This window comes from Bidens hawaiensis, unplaced genomic scaffold (genome assembly GCF_021521415.1).
Source record: "Bidens hawaiensis isolate Kalapana, Puna unplaced genomic scaffold, B.hawaiensis_p1.1 tig00037261_1, whole genome shotgun sequence".
Taxonomy (NCBI): Eukaryota; Viridiplantae; Streptophyta; class Magnoliopsida; order Asterales; family Asteraceae; genus Bidens; species Bidens hawaiensis.
The window spans coordinates 92,212-114,520 of record NW_027496504.1 but is presented as its reverse complement, the minus strand read 5'-3'; the positions used below and the strand labels follow the sequence as shown (position 1 = coordinate 114,520).

General features: G+C 43.1%; 1 protein-coding gene across 1 annotated transcript; it reads left to right on the top strand.

Moving 5' to 3' along the window:
- The first annotated feature begins 8,393 nt into the window (after positions 1-8,393).
- On the top strand, positions 8,394-11,545 carry LOC143589171 (uncharacterized). The gene is made up of 5 exons (XM_077070008.1): positions 8,394-8,503; positions 9,361-9,429; positions 9,564-9,905; positions 10,011-10,165; positions 10,835-11,545. The coding sequence occupies exons 4-5, from the start codon at positions 10,031-10,033 to the stop codon at positions 11,390-11,392; spliced, it is 693 nt and encodes a 230-aa protein (XP_076926123.1). The 5' UTR covers positions 8,394-8,503; positions 9,361-9,429; positions 9,564-9,905; positions 10,011-10,030; the 3' UTR covers positions 11,393-11,545.
- The last annotated feature ends 10,764 nt before the right edge of the window (positions 11,546-22,309 follow it).

Here is a 22,309-nt window from a genome sequence, read left to right as displayed (position 1 = left end):
CATAAGCTCAAGTGTGACCCGGCTTTTATGCCAGTCATACAAAAGCGTAGAGTAATGGGGGCGGAACAAGCTAACGCGTGTAGAACCCAAGTCAAGGAACTCCTTGACGCGGGCATCGTACGCGTTAGCAGATATCAAACATGGGTTGCAAATCCCGTCATGGTACCGAAGTCTAACAAACAATGGCGCATGTGCATAGATTTAAAGACTTAAACAAAGCATGCCCCAAAGATTGTCACCCGTTACCCGAAATTGATCTTAAGGTAGATTCGTTAGCACCGTTTCGCCTTAAATGCTTCCTTGATGCGTATAAGGGGTACCATCAAATCCACATGGCCGTTGACGATCAGGTTAAAACCGCATTTCGGATGCCCGATGGCACATTTTGTTATCAAATGATGCCATTCGGACTTAAGAATGCCGGGTCCACATACCAACGCCTGATGGACAAAGAGTTTCATGCCCAAATTGGGAGGAACTTGGAAGTCTACATGGATGACTTGGTCATCAAAAGCCCTGACCCAGAAACGATGTTGAAAGACATCGAAGAAACTTTCAACACGCTCAGAAAGATAAACATGAAGCTCAACCCGAGCAAGTGTTCCTTTGGGATGGAAGAAGGGAAGTTCTTAGGAGTCATTGTTACTAAAGATGGCTTCAGAGCGAACCCTGAAAAGGTCGAAGCCATTATCAAAATGGAATCACCTACTACCATCAAGCAAGCTCAGACACTGAATGGACGCCTAGTCGCACTTAACCGCTTTTTGGCAAACCATGCGGATAGGTCGTTCCCATTCGTGTCAACATTGAGAAACTGTTTAAAGAAACGCATTTCCGCTGGACACCAGAAGCGGAAGCAGCTTTTCAGGAAATTCGGTCACGCTTGATTGAACTCCCAACGCTCACAGCACCAGAAGCGGGGGAGGAATTAATCCTATACCTTTCCGCCACGGATAGAGCAACCGGGGCCGTCCTGCTAGTAGAGCGAAAAGGCATCCAGATGCCAATCTACTATGTTAGCCGTGTCCTAACAGACGTAGAAACCCGGTACTCTACCCTGGAAAAATTAGTCTTAGCACTTGTACAGGCTTCACGCAGGCTAAGACGATATTTCCAAGGTCACCCAATCACCATTCTCACCAACTTCAAACTCGCAAACGTTCTAGGCAAACCCGAATTGTCAGGACGCCTAGCCAAATGGGCAATGGAATTGGGAGAATACGTGATAAAGTACAAGCCGAGGCCAGCCATAAAAGGCCAGGTCTTGGTTGACTTTATTGCAGAAGTCCCCGCTTCGCGGGAGAAAGAGTGCCAGGAGGAGGCTCAACCCTCTCCAGCACAGGACATCGATGATGTCTGGCGACTCTACACTGATGGAGCAGCCAGCAACGAGGCGCAGGGTTGAAACTAACCAACCCAGCAGGCCAAGAATACAATTACGCTATTCGACTAGATTTTCCAAGTACAAATAACGAAGCGAAGTATGAAGCATTCTTGGCCGGGCTGAGAATTGCGCGTAAGATGGGAGTGAAAAACTTGGAAGCCCACGTGGATTCCATGTTAGTAGCCAACCAAATAAACGGGACGTACACGGTCGTGAACGACACAATGGCCCTGTACCTCGCACAAGCAAAAACCCTTATGTGCGACTTTAACGATTGTAAGGTCATACACGTCAAGCGTAGCGAAAACAAATCTGCGGATGCGTTAAGCAAGCTTACATCATTAGCCTTCACCCACTTGGGAAAGGACATCCGCATTGAACTCCTTGGAGCACCATCAGTCCCGCACAAGGAAATCTGTGTCATCCAAACCGGCACAGAAACATGGATACACCAATAATAAATTACCTTGCGGCGGGTATACTACCAGAGTCAAAAACACAGGCAAGAAAAATACGCTGTAAAGCACTGAACTATCAACTCATCGATGACATCCTTTACAGGCGTAATTTTCTTGGCCCACTCCTAAGATGCATGGACAACCAAGATGCTGGCTACCTCCTAAGGGAAGTGCACGAGGGCATCTGTGGAGTACACGCAGGTCCACGCGCTGTCGTAGCTAAGCTAAATAATGCGGGATACTTTTGGCCGGGGATGCATACGGATGCACTGGCATACATCAGAAAGTGTAGGTCTTGCCAACTCTACGCACCCAACACGCATCGCCCGAAGAATGAACTTGTTCCAGTCACCTCTTCATGGCCATTTCAGAAGTGGGCCATCGATGTGACAGGCCCATTTCCCACAGCAGCAGGGAACGTTCAGTTTCAAGTGGTAGCCATCGACTACTTCACCAAGTGGATAGAAGCAAAACCCTTAGCCCAAACAACCGCAAAACATATCAAAAAATTTATTTGGGAATTTATTATTTGTCGTTTTGGACTTCCCCAGAATTTGGTGAGCGATAACGGCACCAACTTTGCTGACAAGAAGCTACAAAAGTGGCTGGAAGAACTTCAAATCACCCACACCTTTACCTCAGTGGCGCACCCGCAGGGTAATGGTGAGGTGGAAAGAGCAAATAAGAGCATCGTCGACGGCATAAAGAAAAGACTCTTGGAACACAGATCCGGCTGGGTGGACGAAGTTCCACACGCCCTTTGGGCAAACAGAACGCTGAAAAAGGCCAGTACGGGAGAAACCCCGTTCAGCCTTACTTATGGCACTGAAGCCATGGTCCCGGTCGAAATTGGTTTACCCTCACCAAGGGTCTTGATTCAGCCAGAAGACAATGATGCGGAAAGACGGTTAGACCTTATGCTAACCAAAGAACGCAGAGACTTAGCCGCAACGCGTGAAGAGAACTACAAGCGACAAATGCAAAAGTACTACAACACGCGGGTAAAACTCTGCAACTTCAATGTCGGAGACTACATACTGCGTAACAACGAGGCTTCGAACCAAGAACGCCCAGGAAAGCTGGCCCCGGTCTGGGAAGGGCCATACATTATCAAAGAAGTTTTGGGAAAGGGCGCATACCGGCTCGAAAGGCTCGATGGCACCCCCATCCCAAGAACATGGAATGGAGCTCAATTACGCAAATGTTACTTGTAGATCAATTCCAAACTTATAAAGAAAAGGCCTAGAGCCACTTCTAATGGAAATGATTCTCCTTTATCACATTGTGTTGATAGCCTTACCTTTATACTTATTCAAAACACTGATATGCCGGTATTCACCGCATAAATAAGTGGGGAAGTAAGTCGTTGCGTGTGGAAGGCGGCAAAACCCGCATAAACACAAGAAACGGCAAAAATTTCTAAGGAAAAGATGAAGAAAACCTTCACGCAGGTCAGTTATAGGTAAAGTTTGGTCATCCCACTAAATGAAAGTGACGGTCCTACCCGCACAATCATGATAAAGGAAACTGAACATCAACCTATTGACAACCGCGCGTCGAAAGGTTAACTTATTTAAAACACTTAGAAAATTTCTAAGGAAAAGATGAGGAAAACCTTAACGCAGGTCAGATATAGGTAAAGTTTAGCCATCCTACTAAGTGAAAGTGACGGTCTTACCCGCACAATCACGAAAGAGAGCAAAACTTTAACCTATCATCTGCCACGTTGAAAGGTTAACTTATCCAAACTACTCAAGAAATTGCTAAGTTAAACTAAAATATGCGTGAAACAAAGATTCAAAAATAAGATGGAATATACCCCTTTACCTTGGTAACCAAGAAACCGTAAGACAAGTGCGGGTACAGTGTCAAGGCGAAACCCTTCACATACTTAGCACCTGCAGGGAATTGAAGCCAATAATACCTTGGTAACCAAGAAACCGTAAGACAAGTGCGGGTACAGTGTCAAGGCGAAACCCTTCACATACTTAGCACCTGCAGGGAATTGAAGCCAAGAATACCTTGGAAGTCAAGAAACTATAAGACGAGTGCGGGTACAGTGTCAAGGCGAAACCCTTCATATACTTAGCACTTGCAGGGAATTAAAACCAAGAAGGATCTTCTGGGCCATGCTTGTGGAAAGGGAAATAACATCCCCGCATAGCGGGAACGTTGAGAACTAGATTGTTTGAAGCTCCAGGATTGGATTGGTTGTTTAACATAATTGATCACTATGTCTAAAACTACCAAAACCTCGTGGAGAATCTACACAAGTGAAACTCAACGCTCCTGACTTGCGAGGAGGTTGCACACCTACCCACATCATACCCAAAGATCAAGCAGAAAAGTCGGGAATTTCTGCACATGACATTAGGAAAACCGCGGGAAGAATCCCCACGGAAAACCTTAAAACTAAAAACCCTTTTCAAAACCCCTTGCTTAAGTCCAAAAGTTCACCTCACTTATTAACAATTCATGAGAAGAACATTGGACTGGGGGGGCTTGAAGAGGTAGGTCCCAGCAGAGCCCAGTTGGACCCGCAAGACTCACCTTGAAGAGGGACGTCTGCGCAAAGACCAACTGGTCCCGCAGGACCCACCATGCTCAGAGAGATGAAGACCTTACGCGCAGTACGCCAGCTGTTCCCGCAGGAAAAGCCTCCCAATGGTGAAGTACCCCGCCTGTTCCCGCAGCTGCGGATACAAGCCATCAGGGAAGGCTACCCGCACTAATAGTAAGGCTACACGCACAAGGCACTAACTCTCAATAATTCAGTAATGTCACCTGAAGAATGAATGAGCAAGGCGGGAATACTCCCGCCCAAATGAGCCAGTCCGTACGCTTCTGGATGATCTTTTGTACTATACCTGCCAAGGTATGGACAAAATAGACAAGATCTGACCAAAGCAGCCCATCACAGGGTGACAGCTCACTGACAACAGTACGAGGAGGAGCACGCTCTAGTACAAAATGTCACTATCAGCCGCTGCCTACTCACCAACCCTCATCGTGGCACGTACATAGCCTGCAGTTGGTGGAAAAGGAATAGTACACAGCCGGCCATGTCACTATCAGCCGCTGCCTACCCACCAACCACCAGCACGGCACGTGCGTAGCCCACAGTTGGTAGAAAAGGAATATTATACAGCTGGCTGTACCTGCTTGGAAACCTACCTTCGGCTATAAATACTCCAACACCTTGGAACGGTATCATCATCTTATATCATCACATATCTTATCTAGCTATTCCTCTTAATATACACTTATATTCAGAGCAATCTAGTCTGATTCTCACGCCGGAGGGTGGTCACAAGGAGGTACCCCCCCCCTTCTTAGTGACGAGCTCACGGTGTCTGTTTTGCTGGTCATCAGAAGAATAACCATCTTTGCTGGACCTAACCCTCGTGGGAAACATCTACTTAACCCTAAGATTATCCTTAATCTGCCGGGGTCACTTAGTGTTTCTTCAGGTTACGTCGCCTTTATCTTGTGTGTTGGTTTAATTGTTTATTTTGGGGTGTTTGTCATTTTGTATTCTAGTTGGTTTTTTATGATGCTATAGACCTCCTCTTTCTTCCTACCGGAGGTACTGTACTTTTATTTTGAATGAAAGCTTTGTTACAGTTCATAAAAAAACATGGTAATAACTTATTCATATTTTTCTAATTAATTCTACACGACTATACGATTAGCATAAGTAGTTAAAAGCGAGGGGTTATTATTCATATTTGGGTCAAACTACCAGTCTTGAATAACTTTGGTTCGGTCAAGGAGCTCTTGGATTACCCATTTTACACAAAGCTAATAAGGCTGAACGCATGCTCATTCAAGCAATTTTAGTTATAGCGTGTTGGCTGATATGATGAACAATGAATCATTGGATCTTCAAGAATAAGCCGTTCTCGGTGGATAAGGTGGTGAGCGACATCAAAACAACCTCCTTTATTTGGGTGAAGCACAGGAGCCGAAGTTTAAGCTTAGATTGAGAGGATTGGTGTATGTTTAACCTGATCAATTTCCCTTTGTTGTTTGTGTTAGGTGCATGTCATGCTTAGTGTTTTGGTTGGTTTTTACTTTGTTTGTTTGAGCTTCTTGCGTCTTCTTAGCTGCCTTTTTTTTTTCTTTAATGATATTAACCTTTAAAAAGAAAAGGTTAAAGACGAGGGTGTTAGTAAGTGAACTGTGAACCCATAGCGGGTGGTGTGTAGCTTTATGTATGCTGGAATCAAAAAAGGTAAGGTTTACATGGAAGAGAGAAGATCAAGAGAGACAAGTCCACGTTGCGTGACCACATTCATAGTCTAAGTCTATCAGAGCCGACTCAATAGTTTGAGGAATTAAATGGATTCTAAAATCAAGGTCATTTTCATAAAATCATTTTTTTTGCTTAGGATGTTAATACACATAAATATAAATGCATATATCTTTCATAACATTTCTAAAAACCTCAAAATCACTCATTTCCAACAAAAGATTCAAGAGATTTAGAGTTTAGAGAGTTATTAACACTAACAATTAATATATCAGACTCACATTACTAATGCCACCATAAATTTTTCATCTCCGTTTTTTTGTGTTATTCAGTCTTCTCTGTCACCCGTAAAAGATGAGTGCAACATTTGTGATAGATGTGGATAGATAATTTTGAAACAATCCGCATAACGTTTTTAACTGGAAAACTCTCATCTAATGTCTCCAGAACCCTGACCCACTACAAATGCTCTAATAACCAAGAAATTACAATACTATCGTAAAGCTATATATTAAAAAACTAAGGGACACAAATTACCAAACCTTAAAGCTCAAAAACCCGTATAAGGTTTTTGACGAGTCATGTGCAAGAGACAAATAGAGAAATCGAAAACAGTCCGTATAAGGTTCAGGTTTTTAACTAGAAAACCGTATTTGATGGCTCCCATCCTCCGACCCACTACAGATGCTCTAATAACCAAAAAAAAAGGTACGACAATACCGTAACCGTATATCAAAAACCCAAGGGGTACACATTACAAAAGTTGAAAACTCAAGGGTACATTCCACAAGATGAAAAAAACTTATAACAAGAAAACAAAAATTGACACAAACCCTTCTACTTTATGTTAGAGAGAGAAACCACCAAATCCTAGAGAGAGAAACAAAACAACAAATGGGTAAGGCAGGAACAACAACTCCGGCAACAGCAAAGAAGAAGAAAGGCCGGCCATCACTCTCAAAAAACGAGCACTCGAACAACCCCAACAAGATTCTTCAAAAACCCACCGGAGATCCACTCGCCGGAACCCTAATTCCGTCGCCGACGACCCATCCGACGACGAAAACTACGAGTCCGACGACGACGACGAGCGGAAACAGAAGAAGGTGAAGCTGGTTGTCAGGCTGCCGCAATTGGGTCAGCAGCAACGGTCTGATGAGGCTAATTCCGGGTCGGATTCAAACCCGGATGATGCGGGTCGGAAAGTGGATACTGGATCTGGGTTTGGCGGGAGTCATCGGAAGGTTAGTGGGTTTTAATTGAAAACCCCCAATTGTTAGGGTTTTGTTTGGTTTGTTTGATTTTCTAAAATTGGGTAAAGTTAGGGTTTTTTAAAGGTTTATGGAGTTTAATTCTGGTAAAATTAGTAAAATCGAGGACAGTTTGTGTGTATATTCGCGCGTGATTCGTTTTTTTTTTAATTTGTATTATTTATTTGAAATTGGAGTTCAGAAGTCAAGGGGTTGACTTAATAAGTGTAAATAAGCATAAAATCTGGGGGATTTATGTAAAAAGTTTGAATTTTTAAGCTTTTATAATAACAAGTGTAAAACTGTTGTTGGTTTCTGGTAAATCTGTCAAGTCTGTGTGTTGTTGCTGTTGTTATTATTATTATTATTATAGGCAGAACAAAAAGAACATTGATCCACCATCATGTCCCTGAAAAAGTTCAAATTTGTCACTTATTTAATGGTTATTGTGGACTGTACATGCCATCTGGCTAGTGGTTGTTATCTTGTTAATTGTTATTGTTATCTTATCTTTGCTTGCTTACTTGCTGATGCTATCTTGACTTTGACCAACAACCCTTTGACCTTGCTAATGAATTTTTGATGTGTTTTGTAGGATGAAAAGGCTCCGAAAGCGATGGAGGAGACTCCTCATGGTCTTAATCAAACACCCTTTTTTTGTTTCTTTTTATATTTTATATTTTTGTAAATTATATGCTACATGTTGTTGGGAAATTCCCAGCATTTAGTTCATTTTCTTGATGTTATCAATTAATATGTGGACAGGATCACCATTGGAGACTGGACCCACTAAACCTTTGCCAGACAAAAAGTTGTTGGTGTTCATTCTTGATAGACTTCAAAAGTGAGTCTTCTTTTTCTTTCACTTCATTCAAAAGATTACAACATATTTGGTATCATACTGTTGATCGACTAAAACCGTTCTTTGGGTGTATTTGCAGGAAGGATACGCACAGTTGATCCTGTTGAGGTGATTTATTCAGAAAGTTTGTGTTGGCGATTTTATTGGCTGTTGAATGTTGATATTTGTTACTGATATTTTGTTTGTAATCTTGTGTAGCTTCCTGATTATCATGAAATTATAGAGCAACCTATGGATTTCGGCACTATTAGAAGCAAACTTGACAAGGGGCTTTATTTGAATCTTGAAGAATTGGAGGTTGGTTATCTGTAATTGGTTGTTTATGCTTGAATATCTGTTTTTGTGACTTTTTAAACGTGTCAAGAAACTTGATTTTGTATGGTGGTTGTGAGTTCTAGCAATGTTGGTTTTAAAAGGTGTGAAAAATGCGTGCTTTTGGGTCAGAATTGGTCAAACTTAGGGTTCGTAGGAGACTGATATGTAAATAGAAAAAGAATCAAAGGGATTAATAAACTGTCAAAGGTAGGCTTGTAAACAAGCCGAACGAACACAAATGGCTTGTTGTTTCGTTTGTTTTACTTTATTGAACAAACGAAGTACCAGAACACTTAAACGAACGTATTTTCTTGTTTGTGTTTGTTCGCTAAGAAAGTGAACGTATTTATGTATGTTTATATTTTTTTGTCAGTATTCTACACGAACGGTTCGTGAATATGAACGAACTGAAACCAACACGAGTTTAAAGTAAGCGTGAAATCGTGAATTTCCAAGTTCAAGTTTAAATACCATCGTTATTGTATCGGATTTTTTTAAAAATTAAACAATATGTCTAATTAAAGGGTTTTAAAATATGCAAATCAAATTGATTTCAAATTAATATTAGTAATGAATATTTGAATGAATATTTAAACGAATGAACAAATACAAATATACGTAAATAACGAACGAATATAAACGACCACAAATGAACATAAACAAATGTAAATGAACGAACGAAACATTTGTTCATGTTCGTTCATTTAACTAAATGAACAAAAACCGCGTTGACGTTTGTTTGTTTAATAAATGAATGTAACCGAAATTCATGCAGAACGGTTCGTAAACGTTTGGCTAACAGTTTCACCATTTTGTGTTTGTTTTTTTAATCTTTACAGGCAGATGTGTACTTGCTATGTTCAAATGCAATGCAGTATAACTCATCTGACACCGTTTTCTTTCGCCAGGTAGGCTCAGTCTTTCTATTTTCCTTTTTAATATTCTATGCATACAAACTTGTATATTCAGATATATATATATATATATATATATATATATATATATATATATATATATATATATTAACTTTTGGTTATTACAGGCGAGGTCCATACAAGAATTGGCAAAAAGGGATTTTGAAAACTTGAGGCAAGAGGGTGAAGATGGTGAGTTGCAACCGAAGGTAGTTAAACGAGGCAGGCCTCCAAGCAAGCACTTGAAAAAGCCACCTGGCAGACCCTCATTGGAAGTTGTTGCTGCCCCAGAGTCCACCTCAGCCGCCACTGTGGCACATACCGTAGACAACACAAATGAATCCACTCCTTACAATTTAAGACGTGGACCCATGTTTATAAAAGTTATGCTGACGGTTTGTTTCCAACAAGTCGTACGCGTAATGGTGAACAGTCCGAGCTCTTAACAGATTGGAATGAAGAATTTCCAGGTTCTTTAACTTCGTTTTACCAATTTTAACACTTTGTAGTATAAAAGTTCTAACTTTAGTTGAATTATAAATTTTATTTATTAATTAACTGTTTTGAACGTGCAGCGCGTATTAAGAGGGCTGACATGAAATACGGGAACAAACATTTTGTTATAGATGAGAGCAGACGCGACACCTACAAACAGTTTCATCCATCGAATTATGATAATACAAATTCTCTTTTAACTAACTTCGGCGGGGAAGGAAAACAGTTATTAGCGGTATGAATTTTATAAAATTGAAGGCATTTTTCGTATTTTACTTTTTATAAAACAGCCACCAATAAATAATGAAATCTTTGTAAGTTATATGCATTAAGGTAATGCATATAATCAGTTGAAAACTTTAATTATTTATATAAGCGTATTAAAATGTTTACAAAAATTGGTTTACGGGTCAACCCATTTTGGCTCGGCAAGTTATGATCCATCATCCATACTAAAAAGTAAGGGGCGGTTTTGGGATTGAACCGAGCCAAAATAGTGAAAATTCGGTCTTTTGAGTTTTTGAAACCGTGTGGTGCGTTTCGGTCGGTTTCAGTCTTTTGGTTTATACCATTTTGAGATTGACATTTTTGGGCCAAAATGGTATTGGCTCAAAATAATGAATTTGGGCCGAAATTATGTTAATTTTTAATTAATTGATTATTATACATCTAGGCTAAAATATTTGGGTTACACTATTTATTAAATTCTTACTTAAAACTCAATAAAAAATGATAATCGATAATTTCGGTTTGGTTTAGTTGTTTTCGGTTTTAGTTACATGCAAACTGAAACCAAACTGTAAGTTGAGTTTCTATTAAAACATAAAACCAAATCGTCGGTTTTTGTTTGGGTTCTGTTATTTTGGTTACTGAACGGTTATGATTTTTTTCTATGTCAATGCAGGTAGGCGTTCATGCGGAGCATGGTTACTCGAGAAGCCTGGCTCAATTTGCTGCTAATATGGGGCCCGTTGTATGGGAAATTGCTTCAAAGAAAATAAAAAAGGCTTTGCCTCCAGGTGTCACATTTGGGCCTGGTTTTGTCGGCGAGCCCGAGCCTTCGGCCCCATCTATACCCTTCTTGCCATCTGGAAATTACTGTTATACCCCCACGTTAGCTAATACCAATATTCTAAACATACCCGAAACCCCATCCACTTCACGCCCAAAAGTTGAAGATAATGAAATAAAAACCGATAAAATGTTAGCCCACGGTGGTAAAAACGGGTTTATCAATGCTCATGGTACCAGTGATGATGCACAAGGTACAAAGGGTGACAAGGGTAGTTCTGGAAATTCGAATTGGCAACAGGTACCGGTGCTGAACCATAGACAGTTTACGGCTCCGGGTGCAGGCGTGGTGCCGCCCGACCTAAATGTTGGGGTTCAGGGGCCGACACAGGGTTATGTTGGACTGAAGATTGGTTCACCTCAGCAGCCGGATTTAGCTTTGCAGCTGTGAGCCTGTGCTGGTGGCTCTTGTTGTGTTTGGCGGCGGTTAAAATGATAATGGCAATGGATGGAGGTTAGTTTATAGTGTAGGAGACTTTGTATAGATTAAGGATCTCTTTGTAACTTTGGATTCAAGATTGATTTGGAGTATGATGAACCTGATTTTACCTAAACTAGAAATAAATATACAAGCATTGTTTTTTTATTTTATTTTATTTTATTTTATTTTATATGTTCAGATTATGAAAAAGAAATGTAGGTGTTTGAAGAGGTTGTTTGTGGACAGTGTACTATTTAAGGATTTTAATTTGGTGGATTTAGGATCTTAATATCAGTTTTTGATTCTGGATGCTATTATATTAAAATGCTTTATGAATGACATAAATCAAATAGTTAGTGTAATTGGTTAGCTTGAAGTTTTCTCTTTGTTATACCAAACTTTTAATGTGTCTTACTTTTTAGGTGGCCTACAATAACAAATGGAAGTTAAAGAATGTACTTGTTATAGAAGTACCCATACACATTAAAAGACAAAATTTAATTTGTTGATATTGTGTCATACAAAACAATGAAAGAGATGATGACCAACCCTATATGAAGATACCGGTGCATTACAAGCTTAAGTTTTTGTTAGATAAAGTAAATATCATTCTCAATATGTTTTGAGCGCTAATGTTCTATCGAGTTGGGTGAAAGATAAACGACGCTGGCGTTGTCACAACAGATGATAGAGACGTGTAGTATGGTGGTTGGAAGATCAAGATAATAAATCATCAATCAAAAGCAAACAATCACGCCGCGAGTATCCAACAAGCTTCCTAATTAACATATGAATATGCGATGAAACAAGAAATGGATGATACATATGGAGGTTCTATAAGACCAACATAAAAGTTGGTGCCAACAAGAATAGTGGTTGGCTTGCACTTAGACATCTTTGCACGATCTAAATTCTAAGGTTTGCTTGAGCATACCGTTTAGAGATAGAAAGACATTGTCTTTGTTGCAAATCTAATGAACGATAAGGAATAGGAAGATATTACCACACGAACACCAGGATGTATAGTGATTCTAATGAAAGTTAAATACTTCATTATATGTCCATTCCTAGATCCCGATCAAGTGTCGTTTGCAATCTAAACATCTCTCTAAACTAGGTAGACATCAACTTTATAAATGTCTCACGTACTACCCTAGGTTGTGAGAACTTGCGTCTTTGTTTACAAGGTAGAGATAATCTATAAGGCTATACTCATTCCTTATGTTTAACTTGGAAAGGATCACCAATACTTGAAGATAACAAATGGTATTGTGCTTGTGCTAAACTTGACTAGATTTGAGATTTGACTCGGAGCTATATATATAGATCTTCTCTTGCATTGCTCGACAATCTTGACGTTTGATATTGATTAATGACTTCACTTAAACTTTGACTTGCACGAGGAGAGTTAAAATGGTCGGGAGGCAGGAGCCGTTTAAAAGGCCAAGAGAAGCCGAACAACAAAAGATTCTAGTTGTCAAACGAGCTATCACATGACCTCCTTTTGCCTCATGAAAATGAATGACTACATTTGCCTCCAGAAATTAATCTTAACATTTGATCTATATATGTTTTGAGTTTTAACATTGTGAAACTAGGTAATTTATGTTTGGCATGTACACCAATTTTAATAAGAACATTGTATTTATATAGTTTACCTTTCATGAAAATGGGAAACAATGAGGCTGAAACTTGAAACCAAAAGAAGGTTGAAACGAGTAAGAACTATGAGGAAAAAAAAAGAAAAACACTACTGAATAGGTGAGAGTTTAAAGAGTAAGGGAAATCTCAAAAATATATATATTTTTTTAACGACCAGCGAATTCTCTAAATGGGCTACTGGATAAATTAACCACATCGGGATACACTCGTCTTTTGATCCGGGGTAAACTCTCACTTTGTACCGCTGAAACTAAATGCCGGTGACAGAAATTAAACCTGGATCGTATGAAATACCAAGTCTCTTCTTTATCACTTTACCACCATCTCATTGACGGGAATCTCAAATATTAAAAGACAAAAGCAGAAGTGAATAATTAGTGGGTTAAAAAGGCACTACAACACTTTTGGAAATATCAAAATGTTTCTAGTAAAATGGAAGTACTTAGTTTTGGTTATCTCACTAGGAATAAATTTTTACTTTTAAAGTTCAAATAAAGTTTAATTTGTTTTTTTTAAGATGCTTTTCTTATTTTATATTTTTAATTTTATTATTATGTTATTCAGGCTTTTAAACATGCCTGTTAGTCACTCGTTCTAAATCTCCTTCGATCAACAAATGTAGAAGTTTGGTTACCAAAGGACGTTTGGTCCAGTGATACCAATGTGTCAGATAATGCATTTCCTATTAATCAATCCCGAAGACCATCGATCTTTTACGTCTATTACAATGGAAATCGATTGACGTCTTGACCAATTGAAGAGGTAGGTCCCAGCAGAGCCCAGTTGGACCCGCAAGACTCACCTTGAAGAGGGACGTCTGCGCAAGGACCAACTGGTTCCGCAGGACCCACCATGCTCAGAGATGAAGACCTTACGCACAGTACGCCAGCTGTTCCCGCAGGGAAAGCCTCCCAATGGTGAAGTACCCCGCCTGTCCCCGCAGCTGCGGATACAAGCCATCAGGGAAGGCTACCCGCACTAATAGCAAGGCTACACGCACAAGGCACTAAATAATTCAGTGTCACCTGAAGGAATGAGCAAGGCGGGAATACTCCCGCCCAAATGAGCCAGTCCGTATGCTTCTGGAAGATCTTTTGTACTATACCTGCCAAGGTATGGACAAAATAGACAAGATCTGACCAAAGCAGCCCATGAACCAATCACAGGGTGACAACTCACCGACAACAGTACGAGGAGCATGCTCTAGTACTGTTTGTCACTATTAGCCGCTGCCTACTCACCAACCCTTGTCGTGGCACGCACATAGCCTGCAGTTGGTGGAAAGGGAACAGTACACAGCCGGCCTTGTCACTATCAGCCGCTGCCTACCCACCAACCAGCATGGCACGTGCGTAGCCCATAGTTGGTAGAACAGGAATATTATACAGCTGGCTGTACCTGCTTGGAAACCTACATTCGGCTATAAATACTCCAACACCTTGGAACGGTATCATCATCTCGTATCTTACCTTCACTAGCTATTTCTCTCAATATACACTTATATTCAGAGCAATCTAGTCTGATTCTCACGCCGGAGGGTGGTCACAAGGAGGAACCCCCCCCTTCTCAGTGACGAGCTCACGGTGTCTGTTTTGCAGGTCATCTGAAGAATATCCTTCTTTGCCGGACCTAACCCTCGTGGGAAACATTACTTAACCCCCAGATTGTCCATAATCTGCCCGGGGGTCAATTAGTGTTTCTTCATTGGCGCCATCCGTGCATAAAAGCTAGAACTAATTCTCAGTTTTTTCAAAACTTCTGAAAAAATGGTTAACGTTACTCCGGTCCCAAGGCCAGTAAGTGACCAAGAAACCCCGGTAACCACAACCCCAGCTACTGGGGGGAACACTGGCGGTTACACAAATTTTACGAACACTACCCCGGTTACCCAAGCCGGGGCAAGTGCAGTAAACAATATTTCACTGGGGTTCACTGATGCCCAGTTGGAGAAACAGACGAGGCTCCCTCGCCAAACACTCGATCAAGTTAAGGCGTGGGCCGAAGCACGTCAGAAGGAATTCCAAGCTGAGTTGGATGAACGCTTGCGTTCACTCCAACAGGCTGACGAATTCGGAAGCACTCGACAACAGCTCAACATGAACAGTGAGTGCGAGTACTCGGACGATGATCGGGAGGAATCCGACACTGACGCGAACCCTCGCCATAGGGCGAAAGGGAAGCGTAAAGAAACGGACTTCCAACCAAGAAGGAATTTCGGAGAAACCTTCAAACCAAGGAACGCGGGGGGAAACCCACGCGACTTTTCCAAAACCTTTAGACCAACAGCTACAAATGCGGGAACATCCAAGTTTGCAAGGGACATTGCGGAAGCAATCGCTCAAAGAAGTGCCAAACAGATGTCCAACATCGGCACTTATGATGGTCTATCCGACCCAGATGATCACTTGAACAGATTCATAGCGGGGGCAACCGTCAGTAACTGGACGGAACCCACGTGGTGTTATATGTTCCAGATGACGGTGGTTGGAGCGGCCAGGGCGTGGTTTGATCGTTTACCGGTCCACCACATCTATGATTGGGCGGACTTTCAACACAAGTTCAGCCAACACATCAGTCAACAGAGGAAATATACTGAAGAGCAGTGGACGATCCTCAACTGCGTGAGAGAGGAAGATGAATCTTTACTAGACTTCATCACTCGCTTCAACTCCAAAAAGCTGAGTCTGGGCAACATAAGTGAAGATCTTGTTCGCGCCGCTTTCATCCAGGGCGCCGAATACCCAGAGCTTATACGCACGTTGACGGGTAAGGACGGCATGCCATCCACATGGGATGCCATCATGACGGCGGCCAAGCGCTTTGCCGAGACGGAGAAGCAACTGGGTAGGGATCTTCCCCAGAGTACACACCTCTACACGCAGAGGACCAGAGAAAACAATGTTCGGATCGCCCGGCAGAACAAAAAGAGGAAGCTAGGTATTTGGCAGTCAAGGGTAAACTTTGACACCTCATCCAGCTCTCGCCCTCTTGTTGGCGGAAGGGATAACACGCACCCTTCAAGCCGAAAACACCGGTGAACGCCACTCACCAAAAGCGTCACGGAGATATTTGCCACCGAAAAACTCCCATGGCCAAAAGCTCCAATGATCCGGCAGTGACCTAATGCGGATCAGAGCAAATCCTGTGACTTCCACGGAACAAAGGGTCACAATACAGAGGAGTGTACATCCTTGAAGGATATTGTTGAAACATTCGTCAAGGATGGAAGACTTGCACACCTTGTGGCATCAATCAAGAATGGAGGAAGGAATGATAACCGGTATAAAGGCAACGGACGAAAGCCCGTTGACATCAGCATCCACATGGTTCGTGGCAACATCAGAGGAAGAAAAAGACGAACGACAGAACCATGCGAATGGAAGGAAGCTGAGGTGCGCTTCTCGCGAGTGCCAGGAGGACCCAGCAAGGAAGGCCCTATCGTCATCAAAAGCCAGCTGGGGCATTACATAACTTCCCGCACTCTTGCTGACAACGGCGCCTCGTCAACGGTTATGTACAGGCAGTTCTTCGACAAGCTAGACGACGAAGACAAAGAACGCCTGGAAACGGTTTACGCCTCAATGGAAGGGTTCGACGGCAGCACAAACACCCCCCTGGGTATCCTATCTTTCCCCGTCATTCTCACGGACGGGAAATACTCCCGCACAGAAGACGTGGACTTCGTCGTAATGAGGAAGCCACATCACACATACGACATTCTCTTCGGGAGAGACGGGATGGCAAGATTCAACTCCGTGGTATCTTCAGTCCACGGCATGATGGGATGGCCAACTGCTGAGGGTGTAGCGATGATCACCGGTATCCCCCAGGTATGCATCGCATCCGTCTCATCTAAACCCAAACCAAAGATGGCTAAACCAACCATCACCGAACCCGAAAAATGGGCCCTCAATGGCAAATACCCTGACCAGGCTGTTACAATTGGCCCAACAATCACTGATCCTACGCGCACCTTGCTCAAACGCTTACTACAGAAAAACGCTGACAACTTTGCGTGGACACCAGCTGACATGACTGGTGTACCTCGAAGTAAGGCAGAGCATAAGCTCAAGTGTGACCCGGCTTTTACGCCAGTCATACAAAAGCGCAGAGTAATGGGGGCGGAACAAGCTAACGCGTGTAGAACCCAAGTCAAGGAACTCCTTGACGCGGGCATCGTGCGCGTTAGTAGATATCAAACATGGGTTGCAAATCCCGTTATGGTACCGAAGGCTAACAAACAATGGCGCATGTGCATAGATTTCAAAGATTTAAACAAAGCATGCCCCAAAGATTGTTACCCGTTACCCGAAATTGACCTCAAAGTGGATTCATTAGCACCGTTTCGCCTTAAATGCTTCCTTGACGCATATAAGGGGTACCATCAAATCCACATGGCTGTAGATGATCAGGACAAAACCGCATTTCGGACTCCCGATGGCACATTTTGTTATCAAATGATGCCATTCGGACTTAAGAATGCAGGGTCCACATACCAACGCCTGATGGACAAAGAGTTTCATGCCCAAATTGGGAGAAACTTGGAAGTCTACATGGATGATTTGGTCATCAAAAGCCCTGAGCCAGAAGCGATGTTAAAAGACATCGAAGAAACTTTCAACACGCTCAGAAAGATAAACATGAAGCTCAACCCGAGCAAGTGTTCCTTTGGGATGGAAAAAGGGAAGTTCTTGGGAGTCATTGTTACTAAAGATGGCTTCAGAGCGAACCCTGAAAAGGTCGAAGCCATTATCAAAATGGAATCACCTACTACCATCAAGCAAGCTCAGACACTGAATGGACGCCTAGTCGCACTTAACCGCTTTTTGTCAAACCATGCGGATAGGTCGTTCCCATTCGTGTCAACATTGAGAAACTGTTTAAAGAAAACGCACTTCCGCTGGACACCAGAAGCGGAAGCAGCTTTTCAGGAAATTCGGTCACGCTTGATCGAATTCCCAACGCTCACAGCACCAGAAGCGGGGGAGGAATTAATCATATACCTTTCTGCCACAGATAGAGCAACCGGGGCAGTCCTGCAAGTAGAGCGAAAAGGTATCCAGATGCCTATTTACTATGTTAGCCGTGTCCTAACAGACGTAGAAACCCGGTACTCCACCCTGGAAAAATTAGTCTTAGCACTTGTACAAGCTTCACGCAGACTAAGACGATATTTCCAAGGTCACCCAATCACCATTCTCACCAACTTCAAACTCGCAAACGTTCTAGGCAAACCCGAGTTATCGGGACGTCTAGCCAAATGGGCAATTGAGTTGGGGGAATATGCGATAAAGTACAAGCCAAGACCATCTATAAAAGGCCAGGTCCTGGCCGACTTTATTGCAGAAGTCCCCGCTTTGCGGGAGAAAGAGTGCCAGGAGGAGGCTCAACCCTCTCCAGCACAGGACATCAATGATGCCTGGCGACTCTACAGTGATGGAGCAGCCAGCAACGAGGGTTCAGGCGCAGGGTTGAAACTAACCAACCCAGCAGGCCAAGAATACACTTACGCTATTCGACTGGATTTTCCAAGTACGAATAACGAAGCCGAGTATGAAGCATTCTTGACCGGGCTGAGAATTGCGCGTAAGATGGGAGTGAAAAACTTGGAAGCCCACGTGGATTCCATGTTAGTAGCCAACCAAATAAACGGGACGTACACGGCCGTGAATGACACAATGGCCCTGTACCTCGCACAAGCAAAAACCCTTATGCGTGATTTTAATGATTGTAAAGTCATACACGTCAAGCGTAGCGAAAACAAATCTGCGGATGCGTTAAGCAAGCTTGCATCATTAGCCTTCACCCATTTGGGAAAGGACATCCGCATTGAACTCCTTGAAGCACCATCAGTCCCGCACAAGGAAATTTGTGTCATCCAAACCGGCACAGAAACGTGGATGACACCGATAATAAATTACCTTGCAGCGGGTATACTACCAGAGTCAAAAACACAGGCAAGAAAAATACGTTGTAAAGCATTAAACTATCAACTCATCGATGACATCCTTTACAGACGTAACTTTCTTGGCCCACTCTTAAGATGTGTGGACAACCAAGATGCTGACTACCTCCTAAGGGAAGTACACGAAGGCATCTGTGGAGTACACGCAGGTCCACGTGCTGTTGTAGCTAAGCTAAACAACGCGGGATACTTTTGGCCAGGTATGCATATGGATGCGCTGGCATACATTCGAAAGTGTAGGGCTTGCCAGATCTACGCACCCAACACGCATCGCCCGAAGAATGAACTTGTTCCAGTCACCTCTTCATGGCCATTTCAGAAGTGGGCCATCGATGTGACAGGCCCATTTCCCACAGCAGCAGGAAACGTTCAATTTCTAGTGGTAGCCATCGACTACTTCACCAAGTGGATAGAAGCAAAACCCTTAGCCAAAACAACCGCAAAACATATTAAAAAATTTATTTGGGAATTTATTATTTGTCGTTTTGGACTTCCACAGACTTTGGTGAGTGATAACGACACCAACTTTGCTGACAAGAAGCTACAAAAGTGGCTGGAAGAACTTCAAATCACCCACACCTTTACCTCAGTGGCACACCCGCAAGGTAACGGTGATGTGGAAAGAGCAAATAAAAGCATCGTCGAAGGCATAAAGAAAAGACTCCTGGAACACAGATCCGGCTGGGTAGACGAAGTTCCACACGTCCTTTGGGCAAACAGAAAGCTGAAAAAGGCCAGTACGGGAGAAACCCCGTTCAGCCTCACTTATGGCACTGAAGCCATGGTCCCAGTCGAAATTGGTTTACCCTCACCAAGGGTCTTGATTCAGCCAGAAGACAATGATGCGGAAAGACGGTTAGACCTTATGCTAACCGAGGAACGCAGAGACTTAGCCGCAGCGCGTGAAGAAAACTACAAGCGACAAATGCAAAAGTACTATAACACGCGGGTAAAACTCTGCAACTTCAATGTAGGAGACTACATATTGCGTAACAACGAGGCTTCAAACCAAGAGCGCCCAGAAAAACTGGCACCGGTCTGGGAAGGACCGTACATTATCAAAGAAGTTTTGGGAAAAGGCGCATACCGGCTCGAAAGGCTCGATGGCACTCCTATTCCAAGAACATGGAACGGAGCTCAATTACGCAAATGTTACATGTAGATCAATTCCAAACTTGTAAAGAAAAGGCCTAGAGCCACTTCTAATGGAAATGATTCTCCTTTCACATTGTGTTGATAGCCTTACCTTTATACTTATGAACTTCCCACACTGATATGCCGGTATTCACCGCATAAATAGGGGAAGAAGTAAGTCGTTGCGTGTGGAAGGCGGCAAAACCCGCATAAACACATAAAACGGTAAAAATTTCTAAGGAAAAGATAAGGAAAACCTTCACACAGGTCAGCTATAGGTGAAGTTTGGTCACCCCAATAAATGAAAGTGACGGTCCTACCCGCACAATCATGATAGAGGAAACTGAACATTAACCTATTGGCAACCGCGCGTCGAAAGGTTAACTTATTCAAAACACTTAGAAAATTTCAAAGGAAAAGATGAGGAAAACTTCCACGCAGGTCAGATATAGGTAAAGTTTAGCCATCCTACTAAGTGAAAGTGACGGTCTTATCCGCACAATCACGAAAGAGGAAGCAAAACTTTAACTTATTATCTGCCACGTTGAAAGTTAACTTATCTAAGTACTCAAGAAATTGCTAAGTTAAAACAAAATATGCGCGAAATAAACAAGGCAAGGCATTAACAAATAATCTTTATTCCATCAACATTCAAACATTACAAGAATTGCTGGGTACATACCCGCATACAAGATTAGAAGTCTACAAACATAAAAATCTACTCTAATGGTGGTAAGGGATCTAAAGTATCAAGCTTCAGGACCACTCCCACTTGGACCCGCACCATCAGTAGAGTGTGGCGGTTCAAGGAAAGCTTTGAGGATAGCTAGCCCATCATCAGCAGCAGCAATCTCGTTTACCTTCTCCACCACCGGATGCGGGAAGGCGGCATACTGATTCACTGCTTGGTCATACGCAGCTTCAGTATCCACATTGTAAAGAGGGAAGTTGGAAGGCGGAATGCCTTGTTCAACAAACCCTAGACCAAGCAGGAAGCCAGCCTTTTCCCCATCCTCATGAGTAGCGTTGAGGGCTGCGCTCATCGCATCGTCATATGATGTGTTCGTGAACACCCGATGCACAACCTAAAAAACAGAAGTATATCAAAAACTCTTAAGGAAAAGCGTAAAGAAATTGTGAAACTGCGCATACCTGAGACAACGCTTCTCGGAGAAGCCATTCCTTGGTAACCAGAGCCTCCTGGAGGGCAGCTTGAGCTTCATTACGGGCGCGTTCGGCTTCGTTCTTTCTAAGGTTGGCAAGCAACACATCTTTGGCTGCAGCCTCTTCGACGCCCTTTAGCTTACGCTCAGTGTGGTCAAGCACCCCCCTCTGGTCCAAGATCTCTTGGAGCTTCTTGGCATCTTCCATGGCCAAGGCATCATGAGCCTGCTGGAGCCTCTCTAATTTGGCTTTAAGTTCCTCATTCTCGATGCGTAGAGGCTCAGCAGCAGCTTCAGCCTTGGTGGCCCTCTCGGTTGCGTTCCGTGCAGTTTCCTTAGCCAACCGAAGCTGTTCATTAACAGCTTGGGCGGCCTTGGAACAGGCCTCGAGACGAGCCTGAACTTCAACCTCAAGGGCCTTGAAGGCCTTCTCCTTCTCCGCAGCAACGGCGAAGAGCCTCCTGTTCTCCTCCCGGACAGCCCGCGCCTGAGCTACTTCTTGGATACGAGCTGCCTTTAACTTGTCGTTTTCACGACAAAGCAGCTCGACGCGCGGCTGCATCCGGGCTACGAGAATGCGGAGCTCATTTGTCAACCTACCCTCCTGGTAGCTTGACATTGCTTCCCCCAGCGCCCCACTTGGGGCGGCGTGGCGCGCCCACTCGACGCATTCCACAGGCGTCCGAAGGGTTGTTCCTCGGCGGATGTTCCATCGTGGAACATACACTTCATTGGAATCCGACACTGCAAAAGCAAAAAGCAGTTAGGAAAAGATGATAAAAAATATATATATAAAATAAAATAATAAAAGGCCAAAATAACCCTACGCACCTGTAGGGTCGACGACAGGCCTGTAGCCGCAAACCCATCACCCGAACCTAACGGATATCCATCCAAGAGGTCAGGCAGATGGGAAGGAGGCAAAGATTGGCTTGACGCCCCAACCCCGGACATACCTGAAGG

Excerpts from the sequence above, each read along its gene's own strand:
- LOC143589171 (XM_077070008.1), top strand. The coding sequence starts at position 10,031 with ATGAAATACGGGAACAAACATTTTGTTATAGATGAGAGCAGACGCGAC. Across the intron at positions 10,166-10,834 it reads AAGGAAAACAGTTATTAGCG|GTAGGCGTTCATGCGGAGCA; the intron begins GTATGAATTTTA and ends ATGTCAATGCAG.